The 25,917-nt window shown below is 38.2% G+C and overlaps 1 protein-coding gene and 1 long non-coding RNA gene across 2 annotated transcripts; one reads left to right on the top strand and one right to left on the bottom strand.

Annotated features, from left to right (window-relative positions):
* Positions 1–3,223: 3,223 nt before the first annotated feature.
* On the top strand, positions 3,224–7,814 carry LOC134798723 (large ribosomal subunit protein uL22). The gene is made up of 5 exons (XM_063771107.1): positions 3,224–3,284; positions 3,485–3,572; positions 3,658–3,930; positions 7,149–7,235; positions 7,671–7,814. Exons 2-5 carry the CDS (start codon positions 3,492–3,494, stop codon positions 7,791–7,793), a joined length of 564 nt encoding a protein of 187 aa, XP_063627177.1. The 5' UTR covers positions 3,224–3,284; positions 3,485–3,491; the 3' UTR covers positions 7,794–7,814.
* A 7,033-nt stretch (positions 7,815–14,847) lies between these two features.
* LOC134798547 (uncharacterized) lies at positions 14,848–18,661 on the bottom strand. The gene is made up of 3 exons (XR_010145212.1): positions 18,371–18,661; positions 15,916–15,993; positions 14,848–15,144 (listed from the first exon to the last, which is right to left on the bottom strand). It is a non-coding gene; the product is annotated as an uncharacterized LOC134798547 (long non-coding RNA).
* Positions 18,662–25,917: the final 7,256 nt, after the last annotated feature.

The following is a 25,917-nucleotide window of genomic DNA, read 5'->3' as shown; positions in this document are numbered from 1 at the left end:
GCCAAGAGCCTAGGGCCTAGTCAACTAAAAACTATGGGATAGTTGGGAATTGAAATAATGCACACGTATAGTCCGACAAAAAATTGTGGAAAATTAATGAGGGCGCCACTTCCTACGTAACTGTCACATTTTTGACGGGCAACAATTTACTATGGATTTTTTTTATATAATTTCTACTATTTTATGTCGCACTATAAATAAGCGGTTATTAGCAGCTAAATGTTTGAATTGTTATCCCATCGGTAAATATACTAATTGATAATGCAATCTAAATAATTGAAAAGTGCACCTAAACTATGCCTAAACTTAATCAAAATAATTGTTTGAAACTACAGTTGATTTTTTTCTCGCTAGAGATATCTCACTCAGCTCACTAAAATACAAAACAAAATATAGAAAAACTTGTGTCGCTCTACTAAGGCCCAGTTGCACCAACCACAATTAACATACAATGTCAAACAACTATGGAATTTCCCATGCAATAAAATTTAGCGAACGCTTTAACAGTGACAGACGGTTTGGTGCAACCGGCCCTAAATCTCTACACTGATACCAATGAGTGTATCTCGTCTTGTAGAATAATGTAGATAGTATTAGAATATGTAGAATCTAGAGTCTATTAGTTGTAGAACTACAAGCAATCCTATTGAATTGAATTCATCCCATTTGATGTTAATCAATCTAGTCTAGACCTAGTCATTATTATAGGTAATATTATTACTCATTGACATTACCTACTGTAAATATCTAGATGTACTTACATTACATTCGCTGTAATTATAATAATGTCTTTGTAAATATTCGTTATCTGCGACTGCGATATCATAATAGGTACTTAAGTAACTATTTTTTTTTGGATATGCGATGCCTACTTACTTGTCTTAAGAACACCAAAGTTTCGTCACTCGAAAATCGGTGGAAAACAGCGATATACTAATTTTTGAAATACGAGCGATAGAAATTTGGAATCTAGTTGTATTGACCTTTCGTTTTCAATTCAATTAGTCTAATTTAAATGCCTAGTAGTGGAGATATTATTGATTGAAATACACGAAATCGAGCGGTCGAAATTCAAAAATCGGCCCCCAGATCTACATGATTATTTATTTTATTGTTTACTATAATTTGTATGTATACTAATATAGCATATCATAAACTATGTCGTGCACAGGCTAGTTAACAAACTGAAGAAATAGTGCTATGTTTAGACTCAAATAAATGCTATAAATAATTAATAACGATCATTTTTTTCACGGATTTAAGCCTCCTATCCTAATGCCATCTATTGTGTTTTTGCACGTAACTTTTAGAAATTACTTCGAATCGAATAATTATTAGCAATTTTTTGCCTTATAGTAAGTTTAGTAATGTTAAATACATATCATCATAACTCAAGCACCTACCTACCGTGGGTACATGAGTGTATAAATAGTAATAATTTAAAATTATGTAGTTACTTGGAATACATTATTATTTTTGCATTTGTTGTCACGGATTGTGGTGCAATGCCTTTTAGGGCTACTTGCACCATCCCACTATTTAACCCGGGGTTAACCGGTTAAACCAGGAGTTACCATGGTAACCAGTACAATTTGATACTGGGTTAACGGTTTAACGGGTTAACCCCGGGTTAGTGAATTGTTGCAAAGTGGCCCTTAGGCCCACTTGCACCATTCTACTAACCCGAGGTTAACGGGTTAAACCTGGAGTTACCATGACTACCAGTACAATTTGACACTAAGTTAACGGTTTAATCGCTTAACCTCGGGTTATTGGGATGGTGCAAGTGGGCCAATGAATTAAGTAAATAAAATTGGTAATATTTCACCTCTATGTATGAATTTATTATTATTTATAGAAAGCTGTAATGTGTTAGCCACAATAATAAAAACAAATGTACTAACCAACTTGTATTATTTTGTACTAACTGTAGGTACCTAGCTGTAATTTTCTAATCTTCATACCTACTAAGGTTTTTAGGCAAATTAATTAAGTATTAGGTAGGTAAGTACTTAAAGTATAGATAGACCGAAACGATATTATAAGTAGATAATTTCTTAAATTTACGATAAAAACAATGTTGCTACCTACGGACTGTACTTTTTTAGCAGTCGTCGAGACGATTCCAATGATCGGGATCCGAAACGGGCAAAACTTAATGAAGTAAACTTACTTGCCATGATTACATAATACATATGAATGCCTACGCCAGGGGTCGGCAAACCGCGGCTCGCGAGACACATGCGGCTCTTTGGAGGTATCTATACAATTTACGGCTCTATACGTCATAACTATGGGGTCGAAAAGTGCTCGAGTGGAGACCACGGACTAGCAAGCGCAGCGTAGGACGTCCACCCACAAGATGGACAGACGGCCTTTGTTAAGGTCGCCGGAGGACGCTGGATGCGGGTCGCTTCCAACCGGTACGAATGGAGGTTCAAGGGGGAGGCCTATGTTCAGCAGTGGACGTCTTATGGCTGAGATGACGATGATGATGATACGTCATAACGTCACCCATAAAATGAACCCTTGAGACGTCATACATAACTAAAATAAAAAAAAAAAACAACATTTGCGGCCCTTTAAGCTTCCTTAAACTAAACTGGTGATTTATACTGCAGTTGGCTTTTCTTCTCAAAAGTTTGCCGACCCGTCTACGCTAACTTTCGTCTCAATCGTGAAGGTACAAATCAACTGACGAAATAATGGTACCTATATATACACATTTTTAAAACATTTATTTACAATTTACATAGTTACTTAATATACAAACTATGAAAGTTAAATACAAAATATCGCTGGTTGACGCGGATAAATTTCATTACGGCAAAGAGAATTTCAAAATTCTCTTTGATTATACGGTTACTTTTGCGCCATCTAGTATGAACATTAGTTGAACTAGATTCAATCTAAAGCCATCACAACTAGCGCCACCAACAAAAATTGCTTATGGAAATGGAACTACGTGTACATCAGTTTGTTTTCATAAGAGTCCGATAGGTGGCGCTATAATCAGATGTTTATTAAAATAAAGAAGACATTACATTTTCTTTTCATTTTTCAAATTATTATTTAAATGTAGGTACAAGTTTTAATAATACCTTACACTGAGATATTAAATTTATTCGATATCTGAAATTTGTCTGAAATGATACCGAAAATTATTAGAAAAATACTGCTATATTGGCAATAGAGTATAATTTTGCCACTGACAGCACTGACGCAAGTGTCAATGTCAAAACATTTTGTCTATGCCTTTTCCTGTTAAGTTATTCCCGTGAGAGGTTGGTTTCGTGTTTAACAAAATCCGTTTTTATCTAAAATTATAATGACCATTGAATGGAATCTCGCTAATATGCTTAAAGGAACAGTGTTTACCGGTTATTCGAAAGTTTATTTCGTTAAAATTGTGAAAGTCAGCAGTGTTTCAGTTTATAACCTCTTTTGGTGTCTTGCGTTTGTAACTCAAAGCCGCCTGTTTCAGAAACAAAATGGGACGTTACTCTCGGGAGCCGGATAACCCAGCCAAGTCATGCAAGGCGCGTGGCTCAAACCTCCGTGTTCATTTCAAGGTAATTTCGAGCTTTGATCGTAATGTTTATATCCGACTCAGGTTATGTAGATAGTAACATTAGTAACCGAGTGTTTATATTGCAGAACACTTATGAAACGGCGATGGCGATCAGAAAGTTGCCTCTGCGCCGTGCCGTGCGTTACCTGAAGAACGTGACAGAGAAGAAGGAGTGCATTCCCTTCCGTCGCTTCAACGGCGGTGTGGGTCGTTGCGCGCAGGCGAAGCAGTTCGGCACCACGCAGGGCCGCTGGCCCAAGAAGTCCGCGGAGTTCCTGCTCCAGCTGCTCAGGAACGCCGAGTCCAACGCTGACTACAAAGGCCTAGATGTTGACAGGCTGGTTATTGATCACATTCAGGTATTTACCATTATTTACTATAAGTGAGTGCTTATAGGAGGTGTGAGTGCTCTGGTTAAATACTATCCCTTCACAGTCTTAAAGAAACAATTTGGTTTTAGTAAAGTGTATTTTACTTGAGTGAAATCTGCTTTTATACTGGTGCTACTGGTGCTTCTGTTGTGTTAGGTACTTTGTAAGGTTCATTAACTAAGTGACAAAATGAGTCTGTTATTATTGTGTAAATAACAATAATTGTGGTAATGTTATATTAAAAGTGTCAGATTTATGTAGAGACCTGTGTCAGAATATAACTGACCAAATTTATGTGGTACATGTTGTGTTGTGTGGTTTTAAGGACTTACCCCCTTATTCATAAATGTCTACTAAAGTTGACAAGCCGATAATAATCGTTTGTCCCTTTCCATCATACCAATATGTCAGAAAGGGACAAACAATTATTGTCGGCTTGTCAACTTTAGTAGATGTTTATGAATAAAAGGGGGTTAGTTGATTTGGGACTCCTATTTCTTAGGTGTATGTGAAGTCCCCAATCCACATTGGGCTAGTGTGGGGACTACAGCCCAAGCCCTCTCGCGCATGTTAGGAGGCCTGTGCCCAGCAGTGGGACATATTGGCTGAATTATTTATTTTTTGTTTCTCCTATTTCAAAGGAATATTCTCTTTTTCTATTTGTAGCCTAGTAGGGTTTCTGCTCGAGAATTCTCGAGGCGAGAAATCTCGAGAAATTTGTCCTAAGTCGAGACGGGAAAAAAAATCTCAATGCCTCGAGAACTCGAGAAATAAATCTCTTATGATAAGTAAAAAGAAAACAAGCGTGTAACACGTGATGTGTCTATAGTGTATTTCTTTAAGTAGTTAAATTAATGTAAGCAATGTTTTTTTTTACATTTTTAGGTACTTAAACCATTAATTTGGTAGTTAACCAACCAAATACGAAACTGCCTTGATCCATCCCCTATCGTTCTGGTTTCAACCAATTGTCATGTTTTGAAACTTTTGAACTATATGACATTCATGACGTGTATTTTTAAGCTTGTATTTTTATTGAATAACGCTTTTAAAAAATGTACTAATGAAAGCAAAATAATGCAAATGATCGTATGTGATTTGTTAATTGTTACATATTTGTCGTGATTTCTTTTTCAAAAGTGTTTTTCAATAAAAAGACACGTCAAAATCACGTATCTTTATTTCTAATGCTAAAAAAACGAATTATAGGACCATGTAAGAACAAATATTTCAAAACTAAATTTCTATTGATAAATCAAATCATCCCGATATTCCTATTAGCAAAATATCATAATTTTAGCAGCTTCATTGTTACGTTGAGTAAGTATTTATCTTACGTAGTAAAACTTCTGTAAGTTTGTCTCATCAAGTTAAATTGACTTGAATATTCTTGCCTAATAAAATATCATATTGTGGTTTGTTTACATTTTGTTAAATATGTACCTAAAGAAATCCACTATAGCTTATCACATCGCCGGCGCGCACCCCTGCATCTATAGTTTGTTATTGTTTGTTGTTGATTTTTTTATTATCAAGTGCAATTTATGGTGACGAAAAAATTACCATATGTTTTATTGATCTCACCTACGATTCGTATGAGTCTGATTTGTAATAAAGCAAAAAAATCAAAATAACATGGTGTTTTTTACAATTTTCAAAATTTCTCGAGAAACTCGAGAAATCCTGGTCGAGAATTCCCGTGCCTCGAGAAATGAAAAGGGCCGAGAAACCAGAAACCCTATAGCCTAGTCTTATTCCTTCTAAACACTGAAATTGTTAGGAAAAAAACATTTGGATCAAAAAGAATAGATAGTATGGGTCCTGTCATTGTAAATTTTGTAGTCACTGTAAATTTACTACCATCTATCGACACACGACTAAAACTCAAAATGAAAATGTATAAAGTTATCAAAAAATGTATATATGTATATGGATAAATGATTTTATTATTTTTATATCATTTTGATCCATGTTCATTCACTGTTATCTATGTGTTAAAATTGTTAAATATGAAACGGTGTCGTCACGCCATCTAGCCGAGGATAGGCTAAAGGTGTGTGCGGCATCTATTCGAGAATGACTTTTACTTGAATTCCGAGGCACGTTTTTTCCTTAGACTTTATTCGTCTTATACGAAGTTACATATGTCTTTGATTTGGATATAGCAATTTCTCATGAAAGAGCAATAATCAATAACAGATTTGTATAACTCGAATGGATGTCAACTGTGTATTAATTTAACCAAGATTAAGTCATTTTGGTCTTATTTTTGCCTTTTTTGCTTGACAATGTGTATTTATTGCACAACCTGTTTTCTAAAGGCAGAAAGTAAATGGTGTCAGGTAGTTTACAGGAAATAAATCATTTTATTTTTTGATACCTGTCACCAACATGCTATACTAGTTAGATTAGCTAAGTTTAATTCTTTATTTCTTTATTCGTTATTCAAACAAACACAAGTTAAGCAACCATCATCATTAATCCCCAAGTTTTGGTCCTTTCTGTGATAATGTGTTTTTCTGCATTAATGCCGAAATCTAATACCTTTAAAGAAGCAATTCTTGTTTATTTATATATATATTACGGGGATCTCGGAAAAGCCTCTAACGACTTTGATGAAATTTACTATATGGGGGTTTTTGGGGGCGATAAATCGATCTAGCTAGGTCTTATCTCTGGGAAAACGCGCATTTTTGAGTTTTTATATGTTTTCCGAGCAAAGCTAGTCTAGTTTCATTTACTAATCAGTTCTGTTGTGGGACAGAAGTAACAGCCATTGGAAAACCAGGTTGCATTTGGAATGTTGTGTCAGAATATGACAAACAATTGGATATGTTTTCCAACAACTATTTCAAATGATTACATATCATTTGTAACAGTCATTGGTGGGGTAGTAAGCAAAAAGAACACAAATACCAGATTGGTTTAGCATTTTGTTAGTTAAATGATTTTAAGCCTATTTTTAAACTTTTTGTTGGGGGTGCTAAGCAAATTGGGTCACACATCTGGGTTGCTATTGACAACATTTAGGGTTAGTCAAACCGTCTGTCACCAATAAAATATAAAATTTTATTGAATAGCAAGTTTCATAGTTATTAACTGAGTGACAATGTTCTGTCCGCGAATGTGGTTAGTGCAATTGGCCCTTAGATATTTGTAATGAATATTGACAGTATGACGGTACTCATAATGCATGTGTGTTGCAGGTTAACCGCGCGCCTTGCCTGCGTAGACGCACGTACCGCGCTCACGGTCGCATCAACCCCTACATGTCCTCGCCCTGCCACATTGAGGTAAGCAAGCACAAATTTAAAAGTGGAAAAAGTAATGGCTTGGGTGAGACTTGAACTCCGGTAGCCATTTAAGAAATGTAATACTCTTACGATAGGTATCGCTAGGGTCCCCTTAACCCATATGGTGGAAAGATTTGCTGACTTGTCAAAAATTAAAGTAAGCAAGCACCACCTTCATTTATACTATTTATAATATAAAAGTATGCAGTCTAAGAAAACATCATGTCTCTAAGGTTCGTATTCCACCAGTCCAATGTGCATTAAGTCTCACTCTCTCACTAAGCAAAATGTGAGACGAAAATACACATTGGACAGGTGTGCCCGATAAAACGACTCGGCCAAATGGAACAGTATTTCATACAAAATGAAATTACCTCACCCCGTGGCGACAGATGGATAGAATCCATATAATTGATAACCACGTACTGTTTGCAGGTGTGCCTGTCGGAGCGCGAGGCCGCCGTGGCGCGCGCCGCGCCCGCGGACGACGCGCCGGCCAAGAAGAAGCTCTCCAAGAAGAAGCTGGCTCGCCAGAAGGAGAAGATGATGAGGGAATAGAATAAACTACTCTAAACAGTATACGGCGATTTTATTGATCCACCCACTAACTTGGTCCAGCAAGGTCGCTCAACTGGGGCCTTTCTCCCGTGGGGCGATCCAAAAATGACTACTATAGTTCGTTTTTTTAGCATTAGAAAGAAGGTAAACAATCTTGACGTGTCTTTTTATTAAGAAATATTGAAAAACGCTTTAAATAATTAGATGTTACTTATGAAAGCAAATAAATGTAAAAGATCGTATATGATTTATAATTCTAACATATTTGCTGTGACTTTTTTTTTCTATGGTTATTTTTAATAAAAAGACGTCAAGATCGCTTACCTTCTTTCTAATGCTAAAAAAACGAACTATAGCAGGGTAAATCGTTAATTACTGGCCACTGTTTAATAACTAGCCACCTCATACTAAAAATGAGTTCTATTCATCAGTACCCTTATACGCTAAAAGGAATCCTGCGGGCTCAGCACGGTTCCATTTTTATCGACTATCACTATGCGCGTCCCTTTCGCACTTACATACTTGTTAGAACGTGACAGGCATGGTGACAAGGGATAAAAACGCGACCGTGCTAAGCCGCCTGATTATAAATAGGTGAATGGAATTAATTTTTAGTATAAGGTGGCGAGTAATTGAAGACTTACCCTAGTGGTCGACTCCACAACTCTTACCCCTCTGCTGAAAACCTTGCACAATAGGGAATATTACGCAAAACTCTGCGTAGAGGGCGTCACAAGCGCTATCACAGGGCCTACCGCGTAACACGAACATCGAAAGTTCGGTTTCTGCCTCTTATCACTCTTGCCTATTCGATCGATAGAGAGGCAGATGACGAAATTTCGCGTTTCGCACAGAAAATCACAACCAAAATCTCCAGTTACTAAATGCTCTAAGGCACAACAACGAATATCAGGTTGAAACTGTCATCTAAATATGCGTGCAAACGCGTTTGCTCGCGTCGCAGTTGAGTACGTACTTAGCCTGGTAAAGCGTTTTAATATCGAACCGCTGCCATGTAATTTTTTTGGAAGTTTAGCACATTAATTTATTTAGAAATGTAGCAAGTAGGTATATGTTATAACCCATTTTATTCTCTAGGGAATTATGGATATTTGATTGATTATGTCACCAAGTAATACAAATAAAGAAGGATACGAGTCAAATATTTATTTTCACCACACCAGCTCGGAAAGGCTTACTTTGCACTTCAAAAACTGATAGCAAAGTTGCATTTTATTCACATGTGAGGCAAAGTAATCAAATGCAAATGTTGAGTTGTTTTCTTATGTTTGCTGGTAGAATTGACTTTTTAAATGATGATTTTGGATGATTAATATTTAAAAACATTCATTTGGATTTGATTTTGTTTGATATTTTACATTTAATATTTGCTTCGGGTTGGTGTGGTGAAAAATGTTGTGTTTCACTTGGGGGCAAATTTTGTTTAACCCTCGTGCTTTGAAACCCACGCAACGCTCAAAATTCCATTTTCGAACCACTCGCTACGCTCGTGGTTCAATTTTGGAATCTTTCGCTTGCTTGGGTATCAATATTAGCACGAGCGGTTAAACAACAACTTTGCCCCCTTGTAAAACAAATAACTATTAAACTTCACTATTCATCATGCATGAGTTTTACTTTAAGTAATGTTTCATTTTCGACAGATATGCATTTTAATCGAGGTCCAGTCAGTTCAATCATGTACCAGAATCGGTTTCTCGAATCTTTATCAACGCTTCCAACTGGTAGCACGCTGCGACGAGATTTTTTTCCAAGTTATAATTCGACTCTGCTTGTCTCTTAGCATTTTTTCTTGCTTCTTCCCTTTTCTCTCTCGATAAAATAATTAGCTGATTTAATAATTCGTTTTCAGATTTTAGTTCGTTAACGGCGTTTGTCATTCTGTTCATTGTGATAAAACGTTTACGAAAATACTTACTTGTTTTTATTATTATTCAAAGAGCATATAATCACTACGTTCTAAGAGAAGGAACTCCATAGTACGTTTTTGTCAAACGGTTGGTTTTGACAGGACTTGACTGATGTATGACTGATGAGCATCTATTCATACCAACATAAAGAAAATTGTTTATAGCACAGATAAAGAAATATATTATCTATATATTTATCTATGGTTTATAGAAAGCAGTGCTGTGAAAAATCGATAATAGTGAGTTCTCGAAACGATAATAACCGACATGATAGAAAGTAGTGCTGTGAAAAATCGATAATAGTGACTTCCTAAACCGATAAAAACCATCCTAAACTCATTCAATTTTTTATCTTAGAAAATAAAACACCTGTGAGTTTATTACAAACTTTATTAATTTCTTAAATTGATACTTGGTATATACAAAAACTCATTTATTATAAATAATAAGTGTTCTAAAATGAATATAAAACTAAAATTAACTACAATTAAGATAACTGAAGCTAAAAATTTTGCGCCCTTGGTAGGGTACCCATCACGCAGGCAGCGTTCCCGCGCTGGATTGCTATGGCCAATCTTTGCGCGAGAAAGCTGCCTGCGCGAGGATCACCTGTGGCCTCCCTTAGGAATTTACTGAGCACCTTGTGGAGTCCCCAAGCCCCCCTACCCCATGGACCTAGTGTCTCGACGCCAAAGGCTACATATTCGTAGTATGCGCCGAGACAACTATATTTATTCGCCTTGAAGAGTTCTCGGACGTCAGCCGCCGCCCCGGCCTGTTTGCTGGTGGCTAAAATGTAGGACACCGCCAGCGTATCTGCGCAGGTGGCGTCGTACACCAGCGCCCGGCCCATCCGTCAGGGGATCAACGACATCCCGTCGGGGCGTTTGCCGTCGTCCCTTGCGATCTGGGGCTCCAGAGCCGCAGGGACGTCGGCGCTGACGAGCGCTCTCCTCAGGATGTCGTTGAGCGCGGTATGACGGGATAGGCGGCCGGCGCCCGAGGAGCAGGCGAGTCCGTGGTGGCCAAGGCGATCAACAGGGGCCCCACTAGAGGCACAGCTGTGGTCCACACATACATCGGCCCCGACCCGGAGTCCGATAGCAATTCTGAGTGTTTGGCTCGATGAAAGTGCCGTTGTTGGGTGATGGATAGGCGTGCAGCCATAAAATTAGTAAAATAAAATAATGTATTTACCAATAAACTATGGTATACATATTTACCAGGGGCCCCCGCACTAGGTGAGACCTGGGCTATAACCGCGAAAATCGAAGTTCGCAAATTGCGGGCATTTTTCTCTGTCACTCTAATTACACCTTTAATGGAGTAAAAGAGAAAAATCCCCGCAATTTGCGAATTACGGTTTTCGCGGTAGCCCCTCTGTATCGCGGGGAACCATTTAAGGCAGGGGCCTTAAATGGCCTAAGGGGCCCAGAATAACCCACGCTGGCCCATTGTGTATAGTTGAATTATCGAGAAGATGGAATTGCATTTGTAGTGGTTGTATGCTGATAGTACAAGAAAATAGAAAATTCAAATATAGAATGCCTGTAAACAAACAATACTACTACATATGCAATTCCACGCTCTCGATGATTCAACTATACAGGGGTACACAATGGGCCAGCGTGGGCCATTCTGGGGGCCGCATTTATGCGTTAAAGGGAGCAAGTGATATTGCTATCTCATTCTACCGCATGGCTGCGTCCCTTGGACTGGCCGGCGCTGGCCCATTGCGTACAGGGGCCTTTAGATTTGTACATGCAGTATCTGAATTTAGTTACTTAATAGGTATAGCATGCAAGTTACAAAATTACTAAAAATGACACTTAAATATTTGCGTACATTATAAAATATTACTTAGTATAGCTTCTAGCTGTTTCCACGTAGTTAAGTGATTGAAGAAGAGTGTAGGTAAGCTTTTTGGCCTCAATAACTGATCTGTCTTTGATTTGAGATAACAATGCTTTAGCATGGCACTGTAGGTTGAAGCCTTAAGGTGGTCCCCAAATCGTTTACCGAAGGCGGAGAAGACTTCTGGAACAGGTAGGTTAAAGATTCGGTTTTTGAGAAGCGAGACGTAACAAGTCATGAGTGTAGACGATTTGTGTGTAAGCAAAACGATACTGTGCAAAAATAACTGCCGAACAGTCAGGCCCATAGCTTCAGCGTAGAGTTCAGAAGTTGGAAATCGAAAGGGTCATTGTCCAGACTCTGGTCACAGCTAGGAGCCTTGCGTGGTCCCTTCCCGACGAAGTGTCAATTGGGGATTTTAGAACGGCAGTGGGGGCTAAGTTGTCCCAGGCCCCTATTGCCTCTCGGGTCTAGGTGGCACATCTGGCAGTTTAGCTAGCCAGGCTTTCTTGGCCTCATCCAAGCACGCGACCTCGCAGTTTGTTATTTTAAGGATTTTACCTGCGAGATCAGACGTGCTATGGATTGAGGACAAGAATGCCGGCAGAGCAATACTCGATATTTTGCGTGTTCCTAAACCGCCAAACCTAATGGGCAAAGAATCTTGGGTCACATTTAAAATCGATTCCAGTTGTGACTTAAGGAGACTATCGATAGGTTGGACTAAACTAGCGACTTTCCAGATAGCGCAGCAACGGAGCAAGTACGTAAATTTGGGAACCAACAACAACATTTTAAAATAAATAAGGCCGAATGGCTACTAATTTTGACTAAACGTTCTGAATCTGATCTAAACTCGAAAAACTTTGAAGTACCTAGGCTGCTAAAGAGGGTTCTACGTTTTCGGAAATGTACAATTCACATTTGTCGAAGTCAAGTTTCAGGTCAATGGCGCTAAATTTCTGTATAACTAGGGATAAGTCACGTCGCTCTCCGGATAGCCTGGAAAGAGTAATAATAACGGGAAAAGTTGAAGGCACGACACCTCAGGGCCCTCCTCCTACTAGATGGTGTGCTCAAATTACGGTACCTATGCTATTAAAACTGCACGAGGCCATGCGCTTGGCGGAGAACAGAACCCTATGGAGGAGCCTGGTCTTCAACAGAAGGATATGATGTCACGATCCTCAGTATTGAGGGACCGACTGAAGAAGAGGGATAAGTCTGCCAGAACCGTATTATATGTGAGTCTCCGCTGATGGTGCCGTCGTCCAGGTACCAAACATGCAGTATGAACGTGAGACTATGAATAGCTGAATTAATAGCCAGACTTAATATATGGTATATATATATATGTATATATATATATATACATATTTGTTCTTATTGCACAATTTGAATACTGAATGTACAAATATGCTGTACCTTTGTTTTTAAACACTGAACTGTACAAAATATATTCTGGTAGAATTTACAAACGGATACACTGTACTCGTTACAAAATCTAACATGTTTGTCTAAAGATTTTTCAAAAACTAATCTTAGAATTAATATATTTAAATAGGATAAGGTAAACACAAATATAACTGTAAAAAGGAAGTAGGAACTAACTGAATTACCGTCACACACTCAACTCAACAGTCGAAATTATATATACCTAGGTCTATTATATACTTTAAGCCGTATCAGCTGTGGGCTGTGTGTGATAGTGTGTGTGTTAATTATTACGCTATGAGCTGATCCTCATTAACCCCTGACGCAGAATGGCTACAGAATCACAATCTCCAAGTTAATACGCATAAAATAAAACTCATTCAGTTAAGACCCTACCAAAACGAACCCATAGATCTAACTTTAACCAAAATAATAAGTTTATGGCAAAAAAAATATTTTTGGTACAAGCTTTTATCGCTGACTGTACTTTTATTCCACGGGCAACTAATACGAGTACTCATCGAGACAATTCTATAAACCCCAAACACAATTAGGTTTCGTTGTTTTATCACAGAGTTCCTATGGCCACCTCCTGTCTCGCGTCTCGCCTTACTTATGTATACAAATTTCCAGCTTCATTGGAAGTCGGGAAGTGGGTCAAATTTAACTTGCAAGATTTGACCCGTACAAACATAGTTACATATAGTCTGTACTAAATATGGTGTGCATTGATACCATCAATGAAAATAGAGTGTATAGAGGCGGATTGTCAAAGTAAATTATGTAGCCACTGTAAATTTACTGCCAATATCTTTCGACAGAAAATTAAAACTGTTAGAACGCCATTTGACTTTGATCCATAAGGCTGATTAAGACGGCGCGCGAAGCGTATATGCGATTTTAGCTACATTGCGGACTGTTGGTTAAGTCCAATTCAACCGCCCGATCGAAAACCGCAATGTAATGGAACTGGCATGCGAGTTGTCGCATCGACTAAATGAGCCCTTTTATTATTTCACTGATATGTGTAAATTTGTTAAATATTGAAATTAACGCCATCTACTCGACTGTAGGCCAAAGGTTATGGCGCCATCGCTCGAAAAGATTACACCATACCTTTGGCCTACTCTCGAGTAGATGGTGTTAATATTAATATTTAACAAGTTTACACATATCAAATACTATTACTTATTCTGTGATATCAGTGAAAGAATAATGACCAAAGTCAAATGGCGTTCTAACAGGTTTAATCTTCTGTCGAAAGATGGCAGTAAATGTAGGTACTGTAGCTACATAATTTACCATGACAGTAACTCTCTATTTAAAATTCTCTTTGATACCATGTTTCAAAGATGGATTTAAAAACAATTTATCTGGTTAAAGTCCTAAGCTACCTATTAGGCAGACTCTTAATAAAGTAAACTCGATTTCACTTTCATGAGCTTCTTCAGCAATTCTTTCTTCGTTGTATTGTAATCTGTAACAAGTAAAATTAATTTAAATGAAACTCCGTAGAAATCTTTGGTCTCTTAAATGCATTCGTACAATGCAAACATAAAGTACATCCGCGGAAAAATTAAAAGATGTATGAGAACCTTTTACCAAGTGGATGAAATTAGGCTTGTTTTAAGCAATGGTATGTATGCAGGCAGAGATTAAAAAGTATTATTTGGTACTATTCCGCCGTATACATCCTTTAAAACGAAGATGAGATAATAATATACTGTGCGTAAATATTAACCAATAACTTTGGAATGAATGTTTCAAACTGCTGAGAGATAAACAAATTTTATTTTAATACGAGTAACAATACCATATTCACTTACCTAGTCTTTTGATTTGCTCGCTGCGTTTTTCGATTATCAGAAGCAAGAACTAGAGCAGCGGTCGGCAACCTTTTAGCAGCCAAGGGCCACATAGTAGTTAAGGAAGTTGACGCGGGCCGCACTTTTGTTAATATGTGTGACTTTAATCAGACATTGTTGTTTGACAATATTACATACAAAATAGCCAGGGGGGCTCGCGGGCCGCGAGTGAGAGGGCCGCTTGTTGCCGACCGCTGAACTAGAGTATCCCTATAGATCCGCCAGGTTGTTTGTCAGCAAAGCGGGGGCGTTTAGCTGGTATTGCCGCTGAAATCAAATAATCCGCATAATTATAGAGGTACTAGCTGCTCACCTCTTTATTAGTAGTATTAGTACCTACCTACTTAAAAATGGAGACCTATAAGCTCTAAAAACCACGGACCGGAAGACGCAGCGTGGGAAGGCCCTCTACAAGATGGAGTTGTATGGGGTCGGCGCGTGACCGGCCGCTGTGGAGATCGTTGAGGGAGTTCTTTGGCCATCAGTGGACGTCTTTCGGCTGATATGATGGTTATGATGATGATGAAGCTTTCGGAAACCCGTCGCGCGAGTGACTAAAAATACGTAAATGCTCTACCCATCCATGCAGTATCATACCATGACCGTGCTGTCGTGAACGTATCAAGCATGGAATGTAAGTTAGTAATAAATAAGAGCTCGTCAACATAGGTAGAGTTTTTTTGATACTCCTACAGTCAGCAGCAGATGTTGCTAAGCGGACGAGGTGTTCAAAATTACCTTGATACCATCTTGATACGCACTTATTCTCTTAACAATAAAAGTCGCGTTAAGATCATTTTGAACACCTGGCCCTTATAGTAAATAACCTTATAATCGGTCAAGTCCTATAAATTAAATACCTTTGTACTTAAATTACATACTTCACTGCAGGCTTCACTTATACGGACTCTACTTGTCTGGTCTAATGTATGGTTTTGAACCATAACCATTTCTTATTCGGTGGACAAGTCGCATGCTCAATAGGCAATAGCATTAATTGAGCCAATAACATTTTTTTTTTCTCAATTCTACGCTTACCTTTATCCAGTCGAATGCTTATTCCAGATTTCAGACAAGCTTGGCCTGTACTCGTAGATGCAGTAGCTGAAGTTTGTGCTGGAACATTTCACACGTTAAAATTTTAAAAATAAATTACAAACATAGGTACCAACATAAAACATTAATAGTTAGTACCTTCACTTATTTTTATTTGTCAGTCGTAGTTAGCTGTTAACCAAGCAGGTAAGACTTAGACCGTTTAAATACCTTACTTTGAACTTCTTATCTGTTTTATACCGATCCATGTTTTACCTAGTAATAGCTGATACTAATGACCTGCTTGAAGACATGCATATCGGCGTCCGCGTGAGAGCAAATCTCGCATACTACCGAATACCTAGTAGGTAAAGAATCCTCAAGTAAACTATTAAAGAGCATGCGAAGACCATCTCCGTATAAATCCTTAAGCGGACGCACACATTTAACCGGTTTCGATGAAACTTGCATGGGGTATGAACTTTAAGATGTTTTGCCCCGTTTCCAATGATACCACACTCGTAGTTCGTACCTATCAATAAGCGAGATTATCATACTAATACGTACACGTACATTAGAACGTTATTGATAAACCGGTTTTGATAAAACTTCCACTGAATAACCTACTAAGTTGAGATAAATGTACCTATGCCAAAAATATTTAATAGAAAAAACCGACTTGTCAAAACAGTCTGAAATGCCATAAATGAATGACGACTGGTCTGGCCTAGTGGGTAGTGACCCTGCATATGAAGCCGATGGTCCCGGGTTCGAATCCTGGTAAGGGCATTTATTTGTATGATGATACAGATATTTGTTCCTGAGTCATGGTTGTTTTCTATGTATTTAAGTATTTATATATTATTTATATCATTGTCTGAGTACCCACAATTAACACAAGCTTTCTTGAGCTTACCGTGGGGCTTATTCAATTTGTGTAAAAATGTCCTATAATTTTTTTTTTTATATATGTAATTTATTGGCTGGCATTTAACTGATCACAGTGATCACCATATATAGTAATCCACTTCGTCACCTTTACCTAGTAGCATTTCGTTTCTGTAAGGGTCGCAGTTCTTACCTAACCTAATATTAACCTTACCCACTTTTATACTCGTAGTAGCATTTCGTTTCTCTAAGAAGCGCTAGTGGCCTAGCGGTAAGAGCGTGCGACTTGCAATCCGAAGGTTCGCGGGTTCAAACTCGGCTCGTACCTACCAATGAGTTTTTCGGAACTTATGTACGAAATATCATTTGATGTTTACCAGTCGCTTTTTGGTGAAGGAAAAAATCGTGAGGAATCCGAACTAATCCCAATAAGGCCTCGTTTATCCTCTGAGTTGGAAGATCAAATGGCAGTCGCTTTCGTAAAAACTAGTGCCTACGCCAATTCTTGGGATTCGTTGCCAAGCGGACCCCAGGCTCCCATGAGCCGTGGCAAAATTCCGGGACAACGCGAGGAAGATGATGATGATGATAATGATGATTTCGTTTCTCTAAGGGTCACAGTTTTATCCTACCTAACCTAACCCACAAAATCGAAATCGCCAAATGTGTACTATGCGTCGTTCAAGAGTTCTGTTCTGATAATCATCAGCAGTTCCACTTCATCAAATGTGACAGTTTTTAATGTAAATGCTTGATTTTCTGATTAAAATACATAAATCTCTGTACGTATGCCTTTAAAATTTGAGGAGTTCTCTCGATTCCTCATGGATCCCATGTTCAGAACTCGAGCTTGACATAAATGTGGCTTAAAAACGTGAGCTATGCGTCGTTGAAGAGTTCCGTTCTTGGCCATCATCAGTTCTACTTCATCAATTGTCACTTTTTTCAATGTAAATGCTTGATTTGTTGTATGCCTTTAATTAAAGATTTGAGGAGTTCCCTCGATTCCTCATGGATCCCATCATCAGTAGGTACCTACTCGAGCTTAACAAAAATGTGGCTTAAAACCTTAACTTGCTTAATAGTAATTTCGAAGACCTATCGAATGATGTGCTTATGTTGATATTTCTCAAGAAAAAAACAATTTTAGTTTCATACGACGACGACCGGTCTGGCCTAGTAAGTAGTGACCCTGCCTGTGAAACCGATCGGATCCCGGTAAGGGCATTGTATGATGAACACAAATATTTGTTCCTGAGTCATGGGTGTTTTCTATGTATATAAGTATGTATTTATCTGTATAAGTATGTAATGTATATCGTCGCCTAGCACCCATAGTACAAGCTTTGCTTAGTTTTGGGCTAGGTTGATCTGTGTAAGATGTCCCCTAATATTTATTATTTATTTATTTACCTACCCATGGAGTGTATTTTAAACTACGTACCGAAGCGTAAAGTAAGTACATCAACACCACTTAATTAACGTCCATTAAGAGAAACGTGGACAAACTACTTGAGATCTGTGTGAAAACTAAAATACTTTTACCTAAAAGCAAAACTAGCATAATTACCATTTTCACTGTTTGATGTTGACAGAGGTACTCTGGCATGTGAAGATCTGATCTGAATCTGGTTTGCAGCTGAAATTTAAATTATTGTAAAAGAAATAAGGTAGAAGTACTAGTGCTTGACGCTGCACTAGTATTCGACATGGGCACTTTATGTCAAAGTAATATAGGTTAAATTTGAACAGCGAAGATTTTTCTGTATTCAAATTTAATCCTTGTCACTTTGACATAAAGTGCCCATGTCGAATACTAGTGCAGCGTCGAGCACTAGTACTTCTACCTTAATTTAACATTTTTAGATTAAGTACTATTAGGTATAACTCCATACGCCGTGCACCGCAATAACGCGGTTGGGAGCGGCAATTTATCCAGAAAAAAAAAAGATCTTCATGGACTTTCCATGTGCGACGGTAATCGCTTATTTACAGGTGATTCGTGTCCTCGTTTGCCTCCTATATAACTTATATAGAAAAGCCTATGTTTATTTTAATATCCTTATATCTTATAGTTCTTGAGTAAAATGGCTGTGATCTACGGACGGACGGACGGGCGGACTGACCGACGGACATGACGAAACTATAACGGTTTCATTTTTGCCATTTTGGCTACGGACGGAACCCTGAAAACGATCACAATTCGGACTAACCAATTCGAAGAGAAACGTGGGTAAACTGAGGGCCTCTCGCGAAACACGTTCGCCGTGTTACTTCTCTGTCGCACATACGTACGAATTTACAAGTGCGACAGAGAGGCAACACGTCGAACGTGGTTCGCGGTAGGCCCTCTGAAGTCTGTGTGAAAATACTTTTAAAGATAACTAGCATAATTACCATTTACCTACACTGTTCGATGTCGATGGTCTGGCATGTAAAGGTTTGCACCTGAAATTTAAAATTCTGGTGAAAAATTATTTTAATATTTTTAACATTAGGACATGATGTCACGATCCTCAGCATTGAGGGAACGACTGATGATGATGAGATGATCTATTTTTTATGGGTAATCAAATATACCTACTGTTACTGTCTGTCTTTCGGGGCTCCCTGAGGATGGGGGCCCTGGGCACGAGCCCCGTGTGCCCTTATGGGAAAGACGTACTGACTTATATATTAAACCACTTATTCATAAAACTTAGCATCTACCTTTGTTAAATTTGTCCCTTTCTAACAAACACAAATGACAAAATGACAAAAGCGTTTATGAATAATGTCATAAGAATACTGTTGTTGAAATTGAAATAAGTACCTTCAATTCAATCTCTCATAGCATAGCATACTTAGTACCTATTGATTGAAGTTTCTTGTTAGATGGACATTGTTTCCATCAAAAAATAGGTAGGTAATACTAATAAGTAATGAAAAATAATGAAATAGCTGTAAGTACCTACTCTGGACTGGAATAACCGTGATGTGCACAAAAACAGGCCAATTCGAACATACACTGAAATCAGAATAATAATTTATTTTAATCATCATCATGCATTCATTGTTAAATTTAGTCATCGTGCGTCTTGCCCGCACCAATACATGTACGGAAAAGTACGATATTTGAATGACATTAGTTAGATGTCATTATGATCCAACCTCACAAACACCCAATTATTTGACAAATTGTTTACAGTACCTATATTAGGTACTCAGTAAAATTCCTCCTCCTTAGAAGGTAGGCAGTGTATGCCGTTTATACATGTTTTAGGGTTCCGTACCCAAAGGTTAAAAGCGGGACCCTAATATTACTAAGACTCCGCTGTCCGTCCGTCTGTCTGTCTGTCTATCACCAGGCTGTAACTCATGAACCGTGATAGCTAGACAGTTGAAATTTTCAAAGATGATGTATTTCTGTTGCCGCTATAACAAGGAATACTAAAAACAAAATAAAATAAATATTTAGTGGGGCTCTCATATAACAAACGTGATTTTTTTGCCGTTTTTTGCATATGGGCACGGAACCCTTCGTGCGCGAGTCCGACTTGCACTTGGCCGGTTTTTTAAATTATAATATTAGGTCTTGGTACAAAGTTTGTTTGGGGTTAGCTGGATGAAGGGATAACTTCATCTTTATAATTTAAAATGTATCTGTTGCTGTGCTGGACTGTTTTAAACTTACCTACGATAAAATGTTTATTACTTACCTAATCACTTAGTGCTACTTGCATCATACCACAAACCCGGGGTTAACCGGTTAAACCATTAACCTAGTGTCAAATTGTACTGGTAACCATGGTTACTCTAGGTTGAATCAGTTAACCCCGGGTTAGTGAATGGTGCAAGTGGCCCTGTGGGCTACAACTAAGGCTAATTACTAATTATGGCTAATAGAAAGTTACCTCGTCTACTTGCAGCATGTTGAGGAAATTCTCATAATAATTGGTATTCCGACAGTGGAGGTGCGGAAAGATTTAACTTTGGATAGGCTCTTTTTAGGGTTTTGTAGTCACCTAGAAACCCTTATAGTTTCGCCATGTCTGTCTGTCCGAGGCTTTGCTCCGTGATCGTTAGTGTTAGAAAGCTGCAATTTGGCATGGGTACATATATCAGGCATTGCGGCAGCGATAAATTAAAAACTATAAAAAAAATGTTTTGTTCCAATAGCGTGGGGTACCGTTGGATAGGTCTTTCAAAACGAATAAGGAGACCCTTTTTTGATATAGTAAATTTTTCGGAAATAATCGCTCCAAAAGAAAAAAAATATGTGCCACCCCTGTAACTTTTGAACCATGGGTCCAAAAAGTATGACAAAAATCGTGAAACAAAAGCTTAATAAATAATTTCAATGAAAACTACTTATAGCAAACATGACCGGTCCAGTCGTTTTTGAGTTATTGCTAAAAATCTCCTTTTTCTTAGTAAAAAGACGTACAAAGCGCTGCAAATAGGTACTCCCTGTAATTTATAATGTACCTACATGATACTTACGAATATCCCCCGTTTGGCCTATTTTGACAGAATCGTAACTACGAAACTCTACACTGAGCAATTGAGCATGGCTCGACATGTAGCTTATTTTCTGTCTTGCCAAAGTCTCTCCGTTCAAAATGATCGCCACAAACGTGACGAATCTTCTGCAACTTTTCTATGGGTAAATGAACGAGATCTTCTTTTCCAGTCTAGCTTATCTAACCCAAGTTATACATCTGTAAGCAAAGTGGTTTTGGCTTCCTTTTCATTGTGTACTGTAAACATAATATTGAGGGACACAAATGATGCAAATTAAAATAAGTATTGCAAACATAAGAGGAAGATAGTAGTAGTAAGTATGTGCTTTAAAGTGATTGCGACATTTGGGTTCATGCAGGACTACTTTCAGATAACTAAAATATGAAATTGAATAACACGTAAGCTTTTATAGTAATAAAAGGTCATATTTGAAAAAGAAATGGAGATTATAGAGATTCGATGATGATAAACAACGTGCGTTGTGTCGGTCTAATAAGTACCCTGTGCCCTAACTATTAGAAGAGACTTACAGGTAGCAAACATAGCAAATTCAAATAATTCACCGCATAAGTAGCAAATAATATTTTTAGGAATTTATAAATTGAAATAGACGTCATCTTTGAATGCCTGGGAAGTATTTGACCAACAACTTTGATAACTAGAGACTGATGACCCCACAGTCAAACTCATTGTTGAGTTTTGCTGGGCTATGACTATTTTGAAGAATACCTCTGTATTTTATTAAATAAATAAATAAATAAATAACATTTAGGGCGAGCAATACGTGCTTGTTCCTCCTATTACGGAGTGGCGGACACCGGATTCGAACCGGCGTCTCGGTCGGTCTTTAGCTTGTTACGCGGCTGATAAATCAAAATGTTTAATAAAATAATTTGATTTGTTCCCTGGTATTTCGGAACTTGTAGACTTACCGCTGTTCATCCTTGAGAAATTTGGCAAAGAATCCTCCTCGAGTGATTTCTCAGACACCGCATATTTCACAATATCGGTTTTTGTCGGCCATTGTACTATTTTACAACAGTAGGTACGGGTTTCTGTTTCAAATCACCACAAAACTCAGGAGAAGCAAACTCAACTTTAGAAAACTGTTATTATTTTGCAAAATTTGCACACGAATTATGTCAATTTTGTATTTCAAAATGGTTGCCGCTCGTATACGCATAATGTCAAGTTGGCATTTCAACAGTGCTGCCGCCAATGCCACGCCGCTGAACTAATTATGACAAATATCTTTGCTATACGTTTGTTCGTAGTAAGAGAGTTTCTCGCCACTGATTATTATTAACAGTTATGACGTCCTAATAATTGGTCGTATTCAGGTTTTAATCGAATCTCTCAATTTACATGCTTTGTCCGTTATTTCATGCAGTTGTTTGCGAAGAGATATATTTTTCTGCTTCAATTCAATGGCTCGGGTCATATCAAGATGTTGTTTCTCAGTTTCGTCCCACAGCTGTTGCCGTAGTTTAAAGTTTTCCACCAAAAGTTTATTGTAATAATGCTGATGTTGGTCTATGCTTATCGGTTTACTTTTTTTCATTATTTAGTTCACAAACTCACTTAAAATTTCAAAACATTCATAACTGTTACGTATCTATTACTATATATGTAATCTGTTTGTCATGTCATGTCATAGTGTCAACAATGTGAACGCGTCAACTATGTTTTGTAAATAGGTAGGGTCCTACCAACCAAAAAGTTTGCTGCTTTTAATGATAATAAAAATCGGCCAAGAGCATGTCGGGCCATGTCAGTGTAGGGTTTCGTAGTTACCATTCTGTCTGAACAGGCTAAACGGGGGGATATTAGAATCGGACCAAGAAAAGTCTGCAGCGGATTTGATAGCCCACGCAGTGCAAGTGTTATTTAATACGTCATAATTTAATAGAAGTTTGACGTTTAAAATAACACTTGCACTGCGTGGGCTATCAAATCCGCTGCAGACTTTGGGTCTCATGGGTCTGACTCTAGAGTAAGATCAAGAAAACTGACACCGCTGAACTAGTACCTACTACCATTTTTAGGGTTCCGTACCCAAAGGGTAAAACGGGACCCTATTACTAAGACTCCGCTGTCCGTCCGTCCGTCCGTCTGTCACCAGGCTGTATCTCACGAACCGTGATAGCTAGACAGTTGAAATTTTCACAGATGATGTATTTCTGTTGCCGCTATAACAACAAATACTAAAAACAGAATAAAATAAAGATTTAAGTGAGGCTCATAATTTCATAAAAGTTTGACGTTTAAAATAACACTTGCACTGCGTGGGCTATCAAATCCGCTGCAGACTTTGGGTCTGACTCTAGAGTAAGATCAAGAAAAGTGACACCGCTGAACTCCCGCTGAACTAGTACCTACTACCATTTTTAGGGTTCCGTACCCAAAGGGTAAAACGGGACCCTATTACTAAGACTCCGCTGTCGTCCGTCCGTCCGTCCGTCCGTCCGTCTGTCACCAGGCTGTATCTCACGAACCGTGATAGCTAGACAGTTGAAATTTTCACAGATGATGTATTTCTGTTGCCGCTATAACAACAAATACTAAAAACAGAATAAAATAAAGATTTAAGTGAGGCTCCCATACAACAAACGTGATTTTTGACCGAAGTTAAGCAACGTCGGGCGGGGTCAGTACATGGATGGGTGACCGTTTTTTTTTAGCCGTTTTTTGCATTATGGTACGGAACCCTTCGTGCGCGAGTCCGACTCGCACTTGCCCGGCTTTTTAGTGCCCGTAAGGCTCGTCCTGAGATATACGTCAATGGTTGTGCCTAATTTCTCACGTCATCATTTTGGTTGTTAGTGGTCATGTCGACCATATCCACTTTAATATTTCTACGCGGAAGATGCTTGTAAATAACAATTACTTAACCTTTTGGACGCCAATGACCGATACATCCGCACCGCAGGTTCAACGCCAAAGATCGATTAATTGGTCACAGACCACAGAGCAACATAGACCTACGTGCATATGCATAAAGTTCAATTTCAGTTTTGACACTTCGGTGACGTGGCGTCCTCCGAGAGACAGCTTTTGTGTTTGACATCGCGTCGAAAAGGTTAAAGGCGGAAACAGTGGCTCACCTCGAACTCTGGCTCAGTCACCCAAATATCGCCTATCTCGTGTTGAAATTAGGTTGAGTGAGCTACTGTACCCGGCCTTTTTCTACCGAGCCATAGTTTCCTTGACCCTACCTACACCTTGAACTTATATCAGTCGTAGGTCACATGGGTAGGTACCCGATTCACAAACGTATTCCACCGTGTAGCTCATCACCAGTATAGTTTGGCTTCCCTGAGCTTCCCAAAAATTTCGCAGCCATTAATTACCTTGAATAAAGTGAATCCCATGTTTTTTTTAATCACATACTTAACACAACTTAATACTAAACACAAAGGTACTCCGCCACATGCTTCGTCAAAACCATCAATAAGCTAATCCCCACCCTGCACCAAGCGCGGAACAAAAGTTTCCATTATATACTGTAGTGTAGTGTTATTATAGTTTTTCAGTTATCTATTCTATTCTATCTTCTATACATCTATACATATAATAAAGCTGAAGAGGGTCGAAAGTCTGTACATGGAAGATATTCGAAAAAAAGTCGGCTGGGGATACTTAGAATCGATAACAGAACACGTTCCAACAGTTTTTAGAATTCTTGTCTGTTTGTCTGTTTATCTGTTTGTCTGTTTATTTGAACGCGCACCACGTGAAAACGGCTGAACGGATTTTGATGAAAACTTTACTAATCTGTCGAGAACATCCCCGGCAAGTTTATAGGCTATAAAAATTGAACTCCTAAAAGGAGGGGTAGCCACAACACTCGATTGACTTAAGTTTGCCCCTGAATCTTATGGCGCTACTTAGGAAGGAGGGGCAAACTTTTTTCAAATATGTGCTACCACTATAGAGTACCCTGGTAAACTAACAGATGACGCTGAATTTAATACGTGTTGACATGAATAAGCCTCCGAGGAAGGATTTTGCCAAATTAACTCTAAGTTTAGAAGAGGGGGTACGGATATCAACAAATTTAATTGAATAATTATGTTGATTTAATAATACAACAAAATTAAACGACGGTAAATTAATTGCCCCTCATTGCACAGTGCCATCTTTTGGGGAACCGAGTAAACATTAAGTAATCAAGAAAACTAAAAATTAGTTTACATAGTTACGTAGTGGTAAACTAAACATACATATCAACACGCGTATAATTGCATAATTATTTAAAACTACTACTACTAAGTTACGCTCTTCTAGCGCCCAAAATTAGGTAGCGAGTTAGAGAAGGATATAATAATAATAATATAATAATATAAGCCTTTTATTCAGACAAATTTTACAGTTTAAGAGTTTACATATTATTGTACTTAACTTATCAAAATATAAAATTTAACTTATTACTGTTTCAGACAACATCGGTTTGGTCTGTATGCCGTTTGGCAAAGGCCTCTTCCATCCCTTTCCATTTTTTCCTGTCTCTCGCTAGTCTAGTCCACTGTCTCCCTGCGAATTTTACAATTTCGTCTTCCCATCTCATTTTTGGTGGTGCTTGTTTTCTTTTTCTATCTTTCAGGAACCACCATA

Source organism: Cydia splendana, chromosome 17 (assembly GCF_910591565.1).
Source record: "Cydia splendana chromosome 17, ilCydSple1.2, whole genome shotgun sequence".
NCBI classification, from domain to species: Eukaryota; Metazoa; Arthropoda; class Insecta; order Lepidoptera; family Tortricidae; genus Cydia; species Cydia splendana.
The sequence above is the reverse complement of the archived record's forward strand: the minus strand, read 5'-3'. Positions and strand labels throughout refer to the sequence as shown.

Excerpts from the sequence above, each read along its gene's own strand:
- LOC134798723 (XM_063771107.1), top strand. The coding sequence starts at position 3,492 with ATGGGACGTTACTCTCGGGAGCCGGATAACCCAGCCAAGTCATGCAAG. Across the intron at positions 3,573-3,657 it reads ACCTCCGTGTTCATTTCAAG|AACACTTATGAAACGGCGAT; the intron begins GTAATTTCGAGC and ends TTTATATTGCAG. Across the intron at positions 7,236-7,670 it reads CCTCGCCCTGCCACATTGAG|GTGTGCCTGTCGGAGCGCGA; the intron begins GTAAGCAAGCAC and ends TACTGTTTGCAG.